Source organism: Hyla sarda, chromosome 2, assembly GCF_029499605.1.
Source record: "Hyla sarda isolate aHylSar1 chromosome 2, aHylSar1.hap1, whole genome shotgun sequence".
Lineage (NCBI taxonomy): Eukaryota > Metazoa > Chordata > Amphibia > Anura > Hylidae > Hyla > Hyla sarda.
Genome location: NC_079190.1, coordinates 430,413,098 through 430,428,782, shown reverse-complemented (window position 1 = coordinate 430,428,782; position 15,685 = coordinate 430,413,098). Strand labels below are relative to the sequence as shown.

Sequence of the window (15,685 nt, the reverse complement as noted above, 5' to 3'; positions counted from 1 at the left end):
GCCCGGGCATAGGTATACAGCGTACAGCAGTGGTCTCCAACCTGCGGACCTCCAGCTGTTGCAAAACTACAACTCCCAGCATGCCCGGACAGCCAACGGCTGTCCGGGCATGCTGGGAGTTGTAGTTTTGCAACAACTGGAGGTCCGCAGGTTGGAGACCACTGGCGTACAGTGAGTTCCATCGCCGGCGGCCCCCAACAAAGAGGAGGAGGGCAGTGCTTGACATATGTGAGTATTACCCCGCTGGGCTGATCATTAATTGGGGGGAGCAGAACATTGCTGGCGGTCAGAGGATTTTGGGGGAGGGGGAAGCCGAACACAGCGCGCGGGTCACATGATTGGGGTGGGGGTTGGGGGGGACAGAACAGCGCTGGCGGGTCACATGATTTGGGGAGGGGGGGTGAGAAAATACGCTTATATATATCGTGGAACCGCCATAAGTTAAAAAAAATACTGTAATACACATATTTGGTCTTACCGCCCAGCTCTAGTATAGATTGTGAAATCCATCAGCGCAGACCTTTTGCCATTTTATAAGAATGCAAATGTATACCTGGCGCAGAGCATTCATTACCTTCCTGCTCATATAGAAGGAAGAGGTTAAAATTTCAAACATTGGTTTCCCAACAGGGGGAAATAGCCACCCTCAATATCTCTCTCCAGTGGTCATCCCCAATAGGACCAATGAAACATTTCAGCTTCTCTTAACTATTTTGGGGCTCTTTCATTATTATTTGTGTACTGTACATGTTTGCTGATGCCATTAGACACTTTAACCAGCATTATGAGAGGACCACTCCCATATAACACTTTCATTCCAGATCAATGAACTTTGGGAGGAAGGTTCTGGCGGGGAGCTGGTTATTAAGCAGACTTTGCTAGTGCCTAAAGAAAACCATGTGGTGAGTATCTTGGCAAAATGATCTTCCTGACACCCCAAGGCTCCTGTAATGTAAAGCTGGCCTGGTACAGTATGCTGACAGATACAAGGTGATGCTGCAGATTTATTAACACATAGACTTTTGTCTACATAGAAACTTATCATTGGCCCTGGTGGGGAGCTGATCAGCAAGATTGCAAAGGAAGCGGGGAGCGATCTAATGAATGCTTTCCTGTGTGATGTCCGGTTACAACTTGCGGTGAAGTATAGGAAGAGATAGGAGCCAGATGTTCATGTTCTGCTGGATTTAAATTATAAACTGAAAGTGTGAACAGTGGTATGGACTTGAGAAGTTTCCGAATAGACGGAGAGACTTTTGGCAGCGTTCATAACAAACCATTAGTCATGAAGAACATGCTAAAGAGATAACTAATTTTTTTTTAACACAGTTACATGTACATTATTTGTGGCATGCATACGTTTTCAGCCATATTGATTCTTTACCACTCTAAAATTAGTTTCTAATGTTGCATACATTTTCCATGAATCCTCTGGCTTTGCAGAGACAGCAGATGGAGTCTCATCACTGCAGTTCCTTTAATTAAGGTCACCTGGCTAGGCGCAAGCAGCCTAAGGGTACGTTCAGACAAGCGGATCCACAGCATATTTGACGCTGCAAATCCACCGCCAAAGGACCCCTACTGGGTGCCTTTAGATGTGCCTGCTCGGACCGGAACTATGCAATGTGCGAGTCGCCGCGCATGCGGAGTGTACTCGCACACATCGAGGTCGCTCCCCCTGCTCCCTGAGCTAGGCCAAGAGCAGCTGCGATGTGTGAGTATACTGGGCATGTGCACGGCAACTCGGCACATCGCAATGTGTCTGCTCATAGCGGCGTAGTGCCGGCCCGAGCAGGCACATCTAAAGGCACACTGTAGCAGTCCTTCGACGGCGGATCTGCAGCGTAAATTACGCTGTGGATCTGCTCGTCTGAATGTACCCTAAATGTAAAGACTCATAAGTGGGTTGGAGTCAGTTCACGTTATGTGCAGTTTTGTTGCGTTTTCTTTTTCATAGTATGTTCTTTAGACTGAGAAATATTGCCATGAGGTGAAGGTGATTTGACCTGTAATCACAAGTAAGGTGATTTGTGAAAATTTGAAGTCCAGGATATGTTCACATGTTGTGCTTTTTGGCTGTCTTTTTTTGCTCTAAGTGCAATGTTCCTGTCATTTTGGGGAAAAAACGAAATGTGTGTACACAGTCTAAGGGATGTATATAAAAACCATATATCCTAATCCCATAGAGCAGTGTGCCTCCAGCTGTAGCAAAACTACAACTCCCAATATGCCTGGACAGCCAAAGGCTGTTTGAAAAACACTGCCATAGACATAGCAGCAAAATACAGATCTGGGTGGGGAGGGGTCTGTGAGCAGCCAGAAGAGATTTGATAGGTAATGATATCATCCTGTAATTCACAGGAAGTCAGCTGACCTAGGAAAGACCACTTCCTCTGACACATGATTAAACATTGATTTTCTTTGGGTCAGTCTGGTGATCACATGACCCAGTTACAGTAATGAACCACATATATGCTGCTGTGCTGGAATGAAACAGGTGGCACTGTAGGATTAGTAATTGGTAAAAACATGCCCCTGTCTACAGTAGTTACTGTTACATGCTTGTTATTGCTCCCCCTGCTGGTCTGTTGATTCCTTCTCAGAACATCCACCCTAATGTGTCCAGTGCTCTGTGGTCACACTCACACACCCTAGATCCTCTTGTACAAAGACGACAGAATCATTTCTGCTGAAGTATAGTCCAGCCAGCAAGAAGTAGTGGACTAGAAAAGGCTTTTTCTTGCCAGCACTGGACGCATGAGGAGGACGATCTGGGAGGGAATGAAAAAAACCCACAATAGCCATCACGTAACAAACTTTTATGTAATATTAAATCATGGAAAATATATGTTTTTCATCAACTCATTACAATAAAGCTTGTTTTAAAAATCTTCATACACCCACTGACAATAAAGCCAATATAATCCTGCTGGCCAAGTACTAGAATATATAGGTATATAATGAATATTGAGTTTATAGAGGTTATGCAAAATTAGAATTTTTTTATTTTATTTAATTTTTTTCGTTCTTTACCTAGAAACAGCACCATTCTTGTCCATGGCCTGTGTCTGGTATTGCAGCTCCTTCTTATTCAAATGGATGGGCCTGAGCTGCAATACCAGAGAGAGCCGATGGACAACAGAGGTGCTGTTTTTGCACTGAATAGCAGACCCATTGCTCTAATCCCATACAATCTTTTTTAGAATATTGATTTCAAAGCCGCAATGACAAACCTAAAAAAAAAATTACCACTGACATCTTAGCTTTTCTTTTGTAAATGATCATAACTCACTAACACATTTTTCTATGTATATAATAAAGAGACATGCATGTATCCATTATAAGTTGTCTATTTTTTTTTTTATTACACTGTCTTTGTATTTTATTATGCGACTGGTTCACAATATTTGCCTTCCCAATAACTCTGTGGCTTATTGAAGCTTTACCAGCTGATAATGGCGCCCCAACACTGATGGGCACATGCCAGTCATGGTACTTAAACAATGGGTTGCTGGGCTGCCTAGAGATGCACTTTTGAATACAAGCAGATGTAGCTGAGCTGAATTAGTATTTTTGTGTTTCACTGTAATGTGCATGTTTCAGTGTATATATATTACCATATGTATGTGTAGAAATGTATTTATATATTTAGAAATACACAAATATCTCTGTACACACAGTGCATATGTACATATTGTGACAGATTAGCTCCATACAACTAGTCCAGTAGTGGCAAAATAGCAGTCAGAGACAGGGAAGTAAAGTTTAAACATAGCTTCATCTGTCTACAGTCTTTAACTTCAGGCACAAACAAACACAAAAGTAAATTTTTCTTGTCCAGCACGAACTACACTAAGTCTTCCATTCCTGTACAGATGGCTTACTACCAGCTACCCAACAAACAGTCACCTAAAATGTGCTACTTACACAAAGTATACATCCCCCTCTGAGACTGCCCAGCAGCTCTCATCTGATGTTTATCACAGGGCAGACTTGGTCCCACCTTTTGTAAGCTCTGTATTAATTTGCCTCAGCACCTGTTCTGACTTGGGCCAACCTGTACGGTGTTCATTTTAGGACATCGTCAGCCGTAACTCCGTCCTCCGTCAGGTGAAACTGTGTCCCGCCTCCTCTCCATCAGTCGTCAGCCGCAACTCCCTCCTTTGTCATCCTAAAGTCTCTCATCCGAAACTCCATCATCCCTCAGACGAAAAACGTTCCTGCCGTGTAGCAGAGCTGAGTCAGTGTTGGCTCTCTGCTATACGGGTTCTGCTGTACATACTATTCGGTGTCGACTCTGCTATACAGACTCTGTAGCATACACGTGCATGTAGTGTCTGTAGTATACACGTGCAAGTTTCACAGTTTCGACTCTGCTATGCGGCAGGAAGTTGCATCTGAGGGAGAATCATCTGAGGCGTGAAGGCGTTTTGGACGAGGGAGTTTCGGATGAGGGAGGAGGGAGTTGTGGCTGAAGGATGACGGCGATTGGTGTGAGGGAGGATGCTGGACGCTGTTTCACCGGAGGGAGTTGTGGCTGATTACTGACTGAGATTGGTCCGAGGGAGGAGGCGGGACGCCGTTTCACCTGACGGAGGATGGAGTTACGGCTGACGACTGACCATGTCCTAAAATGGACACCGTAAACCTGAAACTTTGGACTCGTCCAAGGAGGATATAATAGGTCCTACTACCAAACCTGCCTTTCCTCCCGAAAAAAATCCAGGCTCGATTTCCAGGGATTTTGCCTATTTCCTGGATTCCCCATCTCGCCAAGCTTTCCCTGGATGAGATATGTCCTACCTGAACCCCGGTATCCACATACAGGTACCTTGGGGGAAATATAGCGATCCTTGACCACCATTTCTGTCACTCTTTCACTCTCTGTCTCTCTCTCTCTCTCTAATTTTCATCACAGGTATACCTCACAGACATAATGAGGAAAAAAAAAAATCCATAAAAACAGATTGATTTTTAAAGAATTTATTTGCAAATTATGGTGGAAAATAAGTATTTAGTCAATAACGTAAGTTCATCTCAATACTTTGTTATATACCCTTTGTTGGCAATGACAGAGGTCAAACATTTTCTGTAAGTCTTCACAAGGTTTTCACAAACTATTGCTGGTATTTTGGCCCATTCCTCCATGCAGATCTCCTCTAAAGCAGTGATGTTTTGGGGCTGTCACTGGGCAACACGGACTTTCAACTTCCTCCAAAGGTTTTCTATGGGTTTGAGAACTGGAGACTGGCTAGGCCACTCCAGGACCTTGAAATGCTTCTTACGAAGCCACTCCTTCGTTGCCCGGGCGGTGTGTTTTGGATCATTGTCATGCTGAAAGACCCAGCCATGTTTCATTTTCAATGCCCTTGCTGATGGAAGGATGTTTTCACTCAAAATCTCACGATACATGGCGCCATTCATTCTTTCCTTTACATGGATCAGGCGTCCTGGTCCCTTAGCAGAAAATATCCCCAAAGCATGATGTTTCCACCCCCATGCTTCACAGTAGGTATGATGTTCTTTGGATGCAACTCCAAACACAACGAGCTAAGTTTTTACCAGAAAGTTCTACTTTGGTTTCATCTGACCATATGACATTCTCCCAATACTCTTCTGGATCATCCAAATGCTAGCTGGCATACTTCAGACGGGCCCGGACATGTACTGGCCTAAGCAGGGGGAGACGTCTGGCACTGCATGATTTGAGTCCCTGGCGGCGTATTGTGTGTTACTAATAGTAGCCTTTGTTACTTTGGTCCCAGCTCTCTGCAGGTCATTCACTAGGTCCCCCCATGTGGTTCTGGGATTTTTGCTCACCGTTTCTGTGATCATTTTGACACCATGTGATGAGATCTTGCATGGAGCCCCAGATCAAGGGAGATTATCAGTGATCTTGTATGTCTTCCATTTTCTAATAATTGCTCCCACAGTTTGATATCTTCACACCAAGCTGCTTGCCTATTGCAGATTCAGTCTTCCCAGCCTGGTGCAGGTCAACAATTTTGTTTCTGGTGTCCTTTGACAGCTCTTCGGTCTTTGCCATAGTGGAGTTTGGAGTGTGACTGTTTGAGGTTGTGGACAGGTGTCTTTTATACTGATAACAAGTTCAAACAGGTGCCATTAATACAGGTAACGAGTGGAGGACAGAGGAGACTCTTATAGAAGAAGTTACAGGTCTGTGACAGCCAGAAATCTTGCTTGTTTGTAGGTGACCAAATACTTATTTTCCACCATAATTTGCAAATAAATTCTTAAAAAATCAGACAATGTGATTTTGTGGCTGACTCAATTACATTTTGCCGCAGGGTCCTGATCAGCTGAGAGGACAGGCGGGGAGCGTCCCTACCTTCCTCCTTCCTGTCCGATCGGCGCTCCAATAATGTAGGCAGCCTCAGCAGCCTATAGTAATGGAGCGTCAATAACACTGATCAATGCTGTGCTATAGGCTCTTATGGCACAGCATTGGCCAGTGTCTGCAGTCACAAGATTGCAAGTAGTAGTCCTCATGGCATTGTTTTCAAAACAGTGTACCTCCAGCTGTTGCAAAACTACAACTCCCAGCATGCTCGGACAGCCTTTGGCTGTCCGGGCATGCTAGGAGTTGTACTTATGCAACAATTGGAGACACACTGTTTGGAAAACACTGCCCTATGGGGACAAAAAAGTAAAAAAAAAAAAAAAAAAAAAAAAAAAAGAATAAAAAAAAAAAAAGTTAATAGGCCCCTCCCCTAATAAAAGTTTAAATCAACCCGCTTCCCCCCCCATTTTTACATAAAATATTGTAAACAAAATAAACATAAACATACATGGTACTGCCGTGTGCGTAAATGTCCGAATTATTAAAATATAACATTACTCAAACTGCACAGTCAATGGTGTAAACATAAAAAAAAATTATAATAATTCCAAATAACAGGATTGCAAATTTTTGGTCACTTCATATATAAAAAGTTATCAAAAAGTCGGACAGAAGTGGACAGTTTTAATTATACTTCACAAATCTTTTTTTTAGAAAAAAGGTAAAAAATTTTTGGTAGTAAATGATGTAAACAGAATAAAGAGTAATTTTTATCAAAAAGTGCTCTACGTAGAATCTACCCCCTCCCCCCGCAAAAAAAAAAAAGTTGCTAAATGACTTTCTAATTTCTCCCCAATAATATATATATATATATATATATATATATATATATATATATATATATATAATGTTTCACTGTAGATTTTTTGGTGGTAAAATGATGTCATTAACCCCTTCCCACTATAGGACGTATGCATACGTCCCAACATGTTCGCGCACTGGGACGTATGCATACGTCCTAGCGATTTTGTGCACTGCCGGGACCTGGCTGTCAATCACAGCCGAAGTCCCGCCGCAGATGCTGAGGCCGCGATCGCGCCTGTCCCGGCAGCATTAACCCCATAGATGCCGTGATCAATCCTGATCACGCATCTATGGTGTTGACAGGGGGGAGCGCTCTCCCCCCTGTTCACCAATGACGGCACCAGGATACGATTGCGGGTTGTTGTTGGTTGCTATGGCAGCAGGAGGTCAGATCATGACCTTCTGTATGCCTGCTACGGAAGCCTGTGAGATCCAGCCAGTTCTTAAATAATAGTATGAAGTGTAAAAGAAAAAAAATACCGTATTTATCGGCGTATAACACGCACTTTTTAGGCTAAAATTTTTAGCCTGAAGTCTATCTGCGTGTTATACGCTGATAATCCGCTGCAGTTCAATGATTTAAAAAAGCGGGCGCTTTAAATCAATGAACTGCAGCGGCTTTTGCAGGTCCAGAGACCTGCCGTCGCTGCCCGATTCTCTGTCCCTGCCTGTCCTGGGGTCCAGAGACTGCCGGCACCGCTGCTGGCCCATTGCCTCCCCCCATCCCTGGTTTTTCTGACCCCACACAAGCCCCCAGGAAAGGCAGGGGGAGAGAGGCTGTCACTGTCCGCTTCTCTCCCCCTGCCTTTCCTGGGTTCTAGAGCCCTGCCGCCGCCGCTTATCTCTCCCTGGCTATCGGCGCCGCTGCCCCATTGCCTCCCCCATCCCCGCTTGTATAATTACCTGTTGCCGGGGTCAGGTCCGCGCTGCTTCTGGCCTCTGGTGTGGCGTCCCCTGCATTGTTGCTATGCGTGGCGCAATGACGAGTGACGTCACGGTGAAGACGTCACTCGTTATTGCGTCTCACAGCGCATAGCAACGACGCAGGGGACGCCACATCGGAGGCCAGAAGCAGCACGGACCCGACCCCGGCAACAGGTAATTATTAAACCGGGGATGGGGGAGGCAACGGGGGTAGCAGCGCCGGCAATGGGGCAGCGGCACCGATAGCCTGGGGGAGAGAAGCGGCGGCAGCAGGGCTCTAGACCCCAGGAAAGGCAGGGGAAGAGAAGCAGGCAGCGACGGCCTCTCTCCCCCTGCCTTTCCTGGGGGCTTCTGTGGGGTCAGAAACAGTGTATCGGGGTATACACATGCACACACAAGCACCCTCATTTTACCAAGGATATTTGGGTAAAAAACTTTTTTTACCCAAATATCCTTGGTAAAATGAGGGTGCTTGTTATAGGCCAGTGTGTGGTATACCCCGATAAATACGGTAAATGCCCCTTTCCCAATAAAAGCCGTGTATTATCACCAAAATATATCCTAAAAACACAAATCATATACATAATAGGTATTGCCACGTCTATAATGACATGTATTACATAACTATAATGTAAATTTTCCTGTACGGTGAACGCTGTAAAAATAAAAATAAAAAAAAACAACAAAAAAAGCACAAAATTCGCCAATTTTGGTACAAATAGCAGAATAAAAAAAAGTACCAAAGGTTGCACATATTGCAAAAATTATACCAGTGAAAAGTACAGCTCATCCCACGAAAATAAGCCCTCACTCAATGGCGTCAAATGAAAAATAAAAAAAGTTACGGCTGTTGGAAAATGAATGGCAGAAAAAGCATTTTGCTCAGAAAAGGAAAAAGAACATAGAAAGCTATATAAAATGTGTACCGCCATAATCGTACTGACCTACAGAATAAATATAACATCACTTTTACCGCACAGTATATACCATAAAAAATAAAATAAAAAAAAAAACACCAGAAATGTTCCAGTTTTTCACAATATTTTGGAGTTCTTCACAAAAAAAGTATTTTCACAAAAAATGGCATATGTCAACAAAATTTTACCACTTAAGGGGTTAAAAAGTATAATTGGTGACGCACAAAACAAGCCTCATATAGGTCTGTAGGGGGGAAATTGAAAGCATTAGGGCTATTAAAGGGGTACTCCACCCCTAGACATCTTATCCCCTATCCAATGGATAGGGGATAAGATGTCCGATCGCCGGGGTCCTGCTGCTGTAGCACCCCGCTATCATTACTGCGCAGAGCGAGATCGCTCTGCACGTAATGACGGGCAATACAGGGGCCGGAGCATCGTTACGTTATGGCTCTGCCCCTCATGACGTCACGTCCCGCCCCTGTCAATACAAGTCTATGGGAAGGGGGCGTGGCGGTCGTCACGCCCCCTGCCATAGACTTGCATTAAGGGGACGGGCCGTGATGTCACGAGGGGCGGAGCCATGACGTCACGCTGCTCCGGCCCCTGTATCGCCCATCATTACGCACAGAGTGAACTCACTCTGTGCAGTAATGATGGCGGGGTTCCGCAGCGGCGATCCCCTGGGTCCCTAGCAGCGGGACCGCGGCGACCTAACATCTTATCCCCTATCCTTTGGATAGGGGATAAGATGCCAGGGGCGGAGTACCCCTTTAAAAGGGAAGGAGGAAAAAAAACTAAACCACCTTCCTGGTCCTTGAGGGAACTCACTTTGGCTAAGTTTCTCCCCCCCCCCCCCCCCCCCCCCAAAAAAAACACCAAAACGGCACCCATGAAATTTTTTCATTGAAAAAACGCTGCAGCCAGATGCTAGATGTAAATCAATGAGAAATCGCTAAATTCTTTTTCCACTTTTCCACAAAATTTTTCAGTTTGCCGTTTTTTTTTTTTTTGTTTTTTTATCCTTTTGGTGTTTTTTCATTCTTTTAGGGCGGTTTTGCAAAGTTGCAGCATGTTGAGCCTATGGCATTTTTTTCCCTAAAATCGTGGCGTTTTTCTCCCATAAAAGTCTATGGGAGTAAAAAAAAAAAACACCAAGGAAAAAGACGTGTGGGTTTTAACTGTACCGTTTATACAGGCGTTTTTCTTTTTTGGACTTTAGCGATTTATTAAAAAAATAATAAAAAAAAAGATACAGTAGTGATGGAAAAAATTGTCTAACAATTGAGGATTTTCCTAGTAGAGTGACGGAAAATATTGATTTTATTAAGACAGGAGGCGAATATCAGAATGCATTATCCTTCTTTATTTTGCCCATTAGCAGAAAGAATGACAGTGTTAAACATAAAAAGAAAAAGAAAACACAGGTGTCCAAGCACCTAGTAACCATAGCAACTCCCTCCTCCATCCCACCAATCCAAGCATAGACTGCCCTATATAACCAAGCTGCAGCCCCTCCTCCTCCTCTTTCTTTATGCCGTGACGAAATCCAGCATCGAAACTGCAGAACTCGCGCGGCGGCGTCCACACGGAGGATCTTGAACCAATAACGCAGAACGTCAATCTTCAAACAGGAACGATCAACCGGATAGGTCACGCAGCTGACCCCAACAAAGAACCGTGGCAAGGCAGAACCATTCTTCAATATCCTGAAAACAACAAAGGTTATAAATAATAACGGGTAGGGGAAACGGGTGGGATGATATTCGCCTCCTGTCTTAATAAAATCAATATTTTCCGTCACTCTACTAGGAAAATCCTCAATTTTATTGCAGACAGGAGGCTCATATCAGAATGCATGTTCAAAGCACAGTACATAGAGAAGCATCATAAATCCATCACAATACAGACATAGACACATGTACAGTAGGTTTAAAATAGAACGTACGGAATGTATCCTCGGACGACCAGTCGGCCGCCCTCAAGAGTTCCGAAAGGGAGCCACCCGTCTGAAGGACTTTGGTCGACATCGCACTCCTAGTGGAGTGAGCCGTGAACAGTGACACATCAATACCCGCTAAGGACATTGTCAATTTCACCCACCGAGCCAATGTCGGGGAGGAAACCGGTAAATATGGCGGACAATAGGAGATGAGGAGCTGCGCCGAACCCGTCGGACGACGCGTAGCTGTCCTCAACTCATAAGATCGAAGACATCGCACGACACACAATTTCGGGCGCGTCGGAAAAAATGGGAAGAAAACCGAACGTAGATCGGTTTTGGTCCTACGACAAATGGAAAAACGAACCCCATCGGGAACAAATTGTTTCCTGGAAATATCCAGGGCCCGTACGTCTGACACACGCTTGATGGAGACCAGGCATAACAACATTGTCAATTTAAACGACAGGAGTTTAAGAGACAAGTCGTCATTGTCTTCCCATGTCTCAAACATGCGTAATACACTGCTAACATCCCACGTGGTGAGATATCGCGAAGAAGGCGGTCTCTTAAACCGCATCCCCCTCATAAGACGGCAGACAATAGGGTGTTGTCCAACCAGCAAGCCATCCACCAACCCATGGGAGGCGGAAATAGCCGAGCGATAAACGTTGATCGTGCGATAAGCTTTCCCCGCCTCAAAAGACTCCGAGAGGTAATTAATGACCTCCGCTACAGGGGCACGTACGGGATCCAAATCCCGTCGTGAGCACCAACGAAGCCAAAGTCCCCAGGCTGATCGATAAGCCGATCTGGTACCTGGAGCCCAAGCGTCATTGATGAGGTCAGAAGCCGATTGCGAAATGCGGCCCCCAAGCGAAGGTGTCCCGAGATCAACCATGCCAATAGCGGCAGTTGATCGTCCGATGTCAAGGGATGAAGATTCCCTGAGGGGTCTCGAAGCAACGTGAGTAGAGGCGGACACAACCTCGGCACATCTATGGCCATCCCCAGGACCTGGGGAAACCATGACTGAGTCGGCCACCAGGGGGTGATCAACACCAGCGTCGCTTTTTGGGACACCGTCTGCCATAATACTCTGGGGATCATGGCAAATGGCGGGAAGGCGTACAGAGTGCTCTGTGGCCACACTTGAAGAAACGCGTCCGTCGCCATGGCGTCCGGATCCGGTCGCCAACTGAAAAATCGTGGCAGCTGTCGATTGAGACGAGATGCGAATAAGTCGATACTCAATGGCCCCCACAGGGCATGGATCGCCTGGAACACCGTTGGTTCCAACATCCAATCGCTGGAGTCCGTGAGGTACCTGGAGTTCCAGTCCGCAATGGCGTTGGAAATTCCAGGAAGATACTCCGCGGTCAACAATATATTCCGCTGAAGGCAGAATTGCCAAAGGACCGTCGCGAGATCTGCGAGGATCTTGGATTTCGTGCCTCCCAGGCGGTTGATGTATTGAACGGCTGCTACATTGTCCATGCGCAGCAGGATACAACAATCCGACCTGTGGAAAGCGAAACTCCTCAGGGCAAAGGTGCCCGCGAGAAGTTCCAGGCAATTGATGTGCAAACACATTTCTGATGGTGACCACTTGCCTCCGGACGTCGATGCCCCGCAGCGGGCACCCCAACCCCGCAGGCTGGCGTCTGATTCTATCACTAAGTCCGGTTTGGAATTGAAAATTGTCTTCCCATTCCAAACCTGGGCATGACGTAGCCACCACAGGAGTTCTCCCTTGGCTTCTGCGGATAGTGGCACTTCGGTTGAGTAGGGCAGACCCTCCCTCAAGTGCCGAATCTTCAGTCTCTGCAGCGCCCTGTAGTGTAAGGGGGCAGGGAAGATCGCCTGGATGGAGGCTGTCAGCAGACCGACCACCCGAGCGAGCGCCCGCAATGAGACCACCTCTGCACGGAGAAGCTTCCGGATCTCCTTGCGGATCGTAGTCAGTTTCCTCGTGGGCAGACTCAGGGTGGCCAAGTGGGTATCCACCTCGAACCCCAGGAACTCCGTCCGTCGAGACGGCGTGAGTACCGACTTCTCTTCGTTGAGCAAAAAACCCAACTCCGAGAGCAGAGCGGCCGTCCATTGGACATGCTGCACGGCCAACGCGTACGTGGACGCCATGATCAGAATATCGTCGAGATAGACGATCAGGCGTACCCCCCGGCTCCTGAGCAAAGCCATGATCGGTCTCAGCAGTTTGGTGAAGCACCATGGTGCTGAAGAAAGGCCGAACGGGAGGCATGCAAATTCCCATTTGCGACCTTCCCAACAGAACTGAAGATATGGACGGGAAGAAAGGTGTATCGGCACGGTCAGATACGCGTCTTTCAGATCTATCTTCGCCAACCAGTCTCCTGGTAGCAAAAGATCTCTGAGAAGATGTATCCCCTCCATCTTGAAGTGGCGATACAAAACGTACTCGTTTAAATGTTTCAAGTTTATGACCGGGCGGTGACCTCCGTCCTTCTTTTTGACCAAGAAAATATTGCTCACATAACCCGGAGCGTCCCAAGACACCTCCTGAATGGCGTGCTTCAACTGCAGATCCATCAATTCTGAGCGGATCAGGGCCTTGTCGGCGTCCGCGAAGTGTATCGCTGGTGGCCAACAAGTCTGTATCGGAGGATAGAGAAATTCTATTTGATAGCCGGTTACAGTTTGCAAGACCCACGGGTCGGATGTGATCCGGGACCAGGTCCGGAAAAAATACCCCAGTCTGCCCCCCACAGGAACCCATGTTAATGACAGAATAGGCAGTCTCACCTGTGCCCCTGGATCTTGGGTATCCGCGGCTGGCACCCCTCGCTCTCCACGGACGTCCTCTAGGTGGAAAGAATGGAGTCGAGGGCTGTGGTGGCTGGGGAACTGGTGTGTAATATTGTCTGTCAGGCATGTAGTGGCCCCTGTTATAGGGTCTATAGTTGGTGGCACGGCCGGAAGGGCGACCCCTACCCCTTCCAGCCCTGGGGAAAACCTTGTTAGCGCCCACCTTTTTTAAAGAGGATTGGGCTTTGTCAAGGCCCGAGAAAAGGCCAACATACTTATTTATATTTTTAAGAAAGGCCTCCCCGAATAGTAAACCGTCCGCTGGCGGACCAGGTTCGTCGGTAGCCAGGTGAGTAAGTTGGGGATCCAGCCGCATAAGGATGGATCTCCGGCGTTCCGTAGACGCCGCAGTGTTTGCATTGCCGAGCAAGCAAACTGCTCGTAATGCCCAGCCCCGTAAAATGTCTGCATCAATTACTTCACCTGAAGCGACAGCATGTTCGGCCAATTGTAAAATCTTAGTCATAGGCCCAAGGACATCCAACAATTTGTCCTGAACAGTTTTGAAAGATTTGTCAATACCCTTTTTAGGGTTTTTACCGGTCTTAACCAGATAGCGCACCAGAATGGGGTCCAACTCTGGCGTCGTGGCAACATTATTGGGCAGTGACGGTCGTGGACACTCCGCCCTCAGTTTATTGCGGTTGCGACCATCTAAAGATTTGCGCAGCCAAGCCGAAACATAATCAGCCACCTGTGACATGGGCGTCCACTCCCCCGAACGGGGGTGTTTGATATTCTCCGGGCTGAAGAATGGAATTCCCATGGAATCCAAGATCGCCCCGGGGGCGCTTGTGTCAGCGGAGCCATGTGGAGGAGAACGACTCGCGTTCCCTTCCAGATCCTCGTCCTCCAACTCATATAAATCATCATCCCCAGAGTCTGAGGTGCCATCTGAATCTTCAACAAAAGAGTCGGGTTTATTACGCCTGGAGGACCGAGAGGTTCCACCGGGCACGTCATCCCCATCTGTGGGGTTCTGAGCACTCACATTGGTATCCTCAGGAGGCACTGAGGTCTTAGTTAGTTTAGAACCACCTCCAATAGTAGGTGTATTGGTAAGGTGGGTATCTAAGTCGGAGCAATAGCGTCTCTTCCGGTCCGACTTGCCGGGTCTTAGTAGGCTGGAAGCCTGGGATTGTATGTGGGAGGCGACCAAGGGGGTATCTGAAGAGGCCGGCCCTTCCCGGTGTTGCCGTGACAACGCCATGGAAACAGATTTTGATATGCTGTCATTGACAGATGACATGGCGGAGGCCAGGGCGGATTGGACCGATGTAGACACCATCTGTTGCAATAATTCAGAAGGGGCTAGGATATGGTCCTGAGATGAATGAGTCAGCCCACCATTAGGTGGAGATAGCTGATCATCAGACATGATGTAGTTAAAATATGTATGGATGTACAATATAAGCGTGCAGTCCCAGCTGTAAGGAGAGAACAGACAGAGGGACTAGCATTAACTGCAGTGAATAAATAACATATAAATATACAAGAGTATACAATAAGAGAGAGTAGAGAAAAAATGTTCGCAATAATGTTCGCAATAATGCGCAGCGAAAAAATCCCACTCAGTTGCGAACTGGGTAAGGCGATATTAATGCGCCAGCGCCGAACGATGAACGGAGGGGCCGCGGGGAATCCCTGAGTCGGCGACCGACGAAACGGCCGGGCCGCGCAACCAAGGGACTCGCCGGGGCACCACACAGAAGGCCCCGCACGTAGGCGAGGTAACAGGCCAAAACGCTCGCGAAGCGAACGTGCGGACACGCCCCCCTGCAGCGCGCGAAGCGCTCAGGAGATCTCAGACTGAAAGCCGGAGAAGAAGGGGGGCGGAGTCAGGAAAAATGGCGGAGCGCCAAAGGGGAGAAAAAATAAGTGAGACAGAAC

At 46.9% G+C, this 15,685-nt stretch overlaps 2 protein-coding genes across 3 annotated transcripts in view; one reads left to right on the top strand and one right to left on the bottom strand.

The window, feature by feature from the left end:
* ERAL1 (Era like 12S mitochondrial rRNA chaperone 1) overlaps positions 1-1,574 on the top strand; it is a 28,379-nt gene extending 26,805 nt beyond the window's left edge. Inside the window, exons 10-11 of one of the 2 annotated variants that reach the window (XM_056559064.1) lie at positions 822-902; positions 1,035-1,574. In XM_056559064.1, coding sequence (XP_056415039.1) covers positions 822-902; positions 1,035-1,160 — 207 coding nt within the window. In that variant the 3' untranslated portion in view covers positions 1,161-1,574. The remainder of the gene's footprint in view (positions 1-821; positions 903-1,034) is intronic. The other variant, XM_056559063.1, reaches the window with a different exon arrangement.
* An 8,745-nt stretch (positions 1,575-10,319) lies between these two features.
* LOC130358030 (uncharacterized) lies at positions 10,320-15,277 on the bottom strand. The gene is made up of 2 exons (XM_056560833.1): positions 13,733-15,277; positions 10,320-10,715 (listed from the first exon to the last, which is right to left on the bottom strand). The coding sequence occupies exons 1-2, from the start codon at positions 15,171-15,173 to the stop codon at positions 10,708-10,710; spliced, it is 1,449 nt and encodes a 482-aa protein (XP_056416808.1). The 5' UTR covers positions 15,174-15,277; the 3' UTR covers positions 10,320-10,707.
* Between the last annotated feature and the right edge of the window lie 408 nt (positions 15,278-15,685).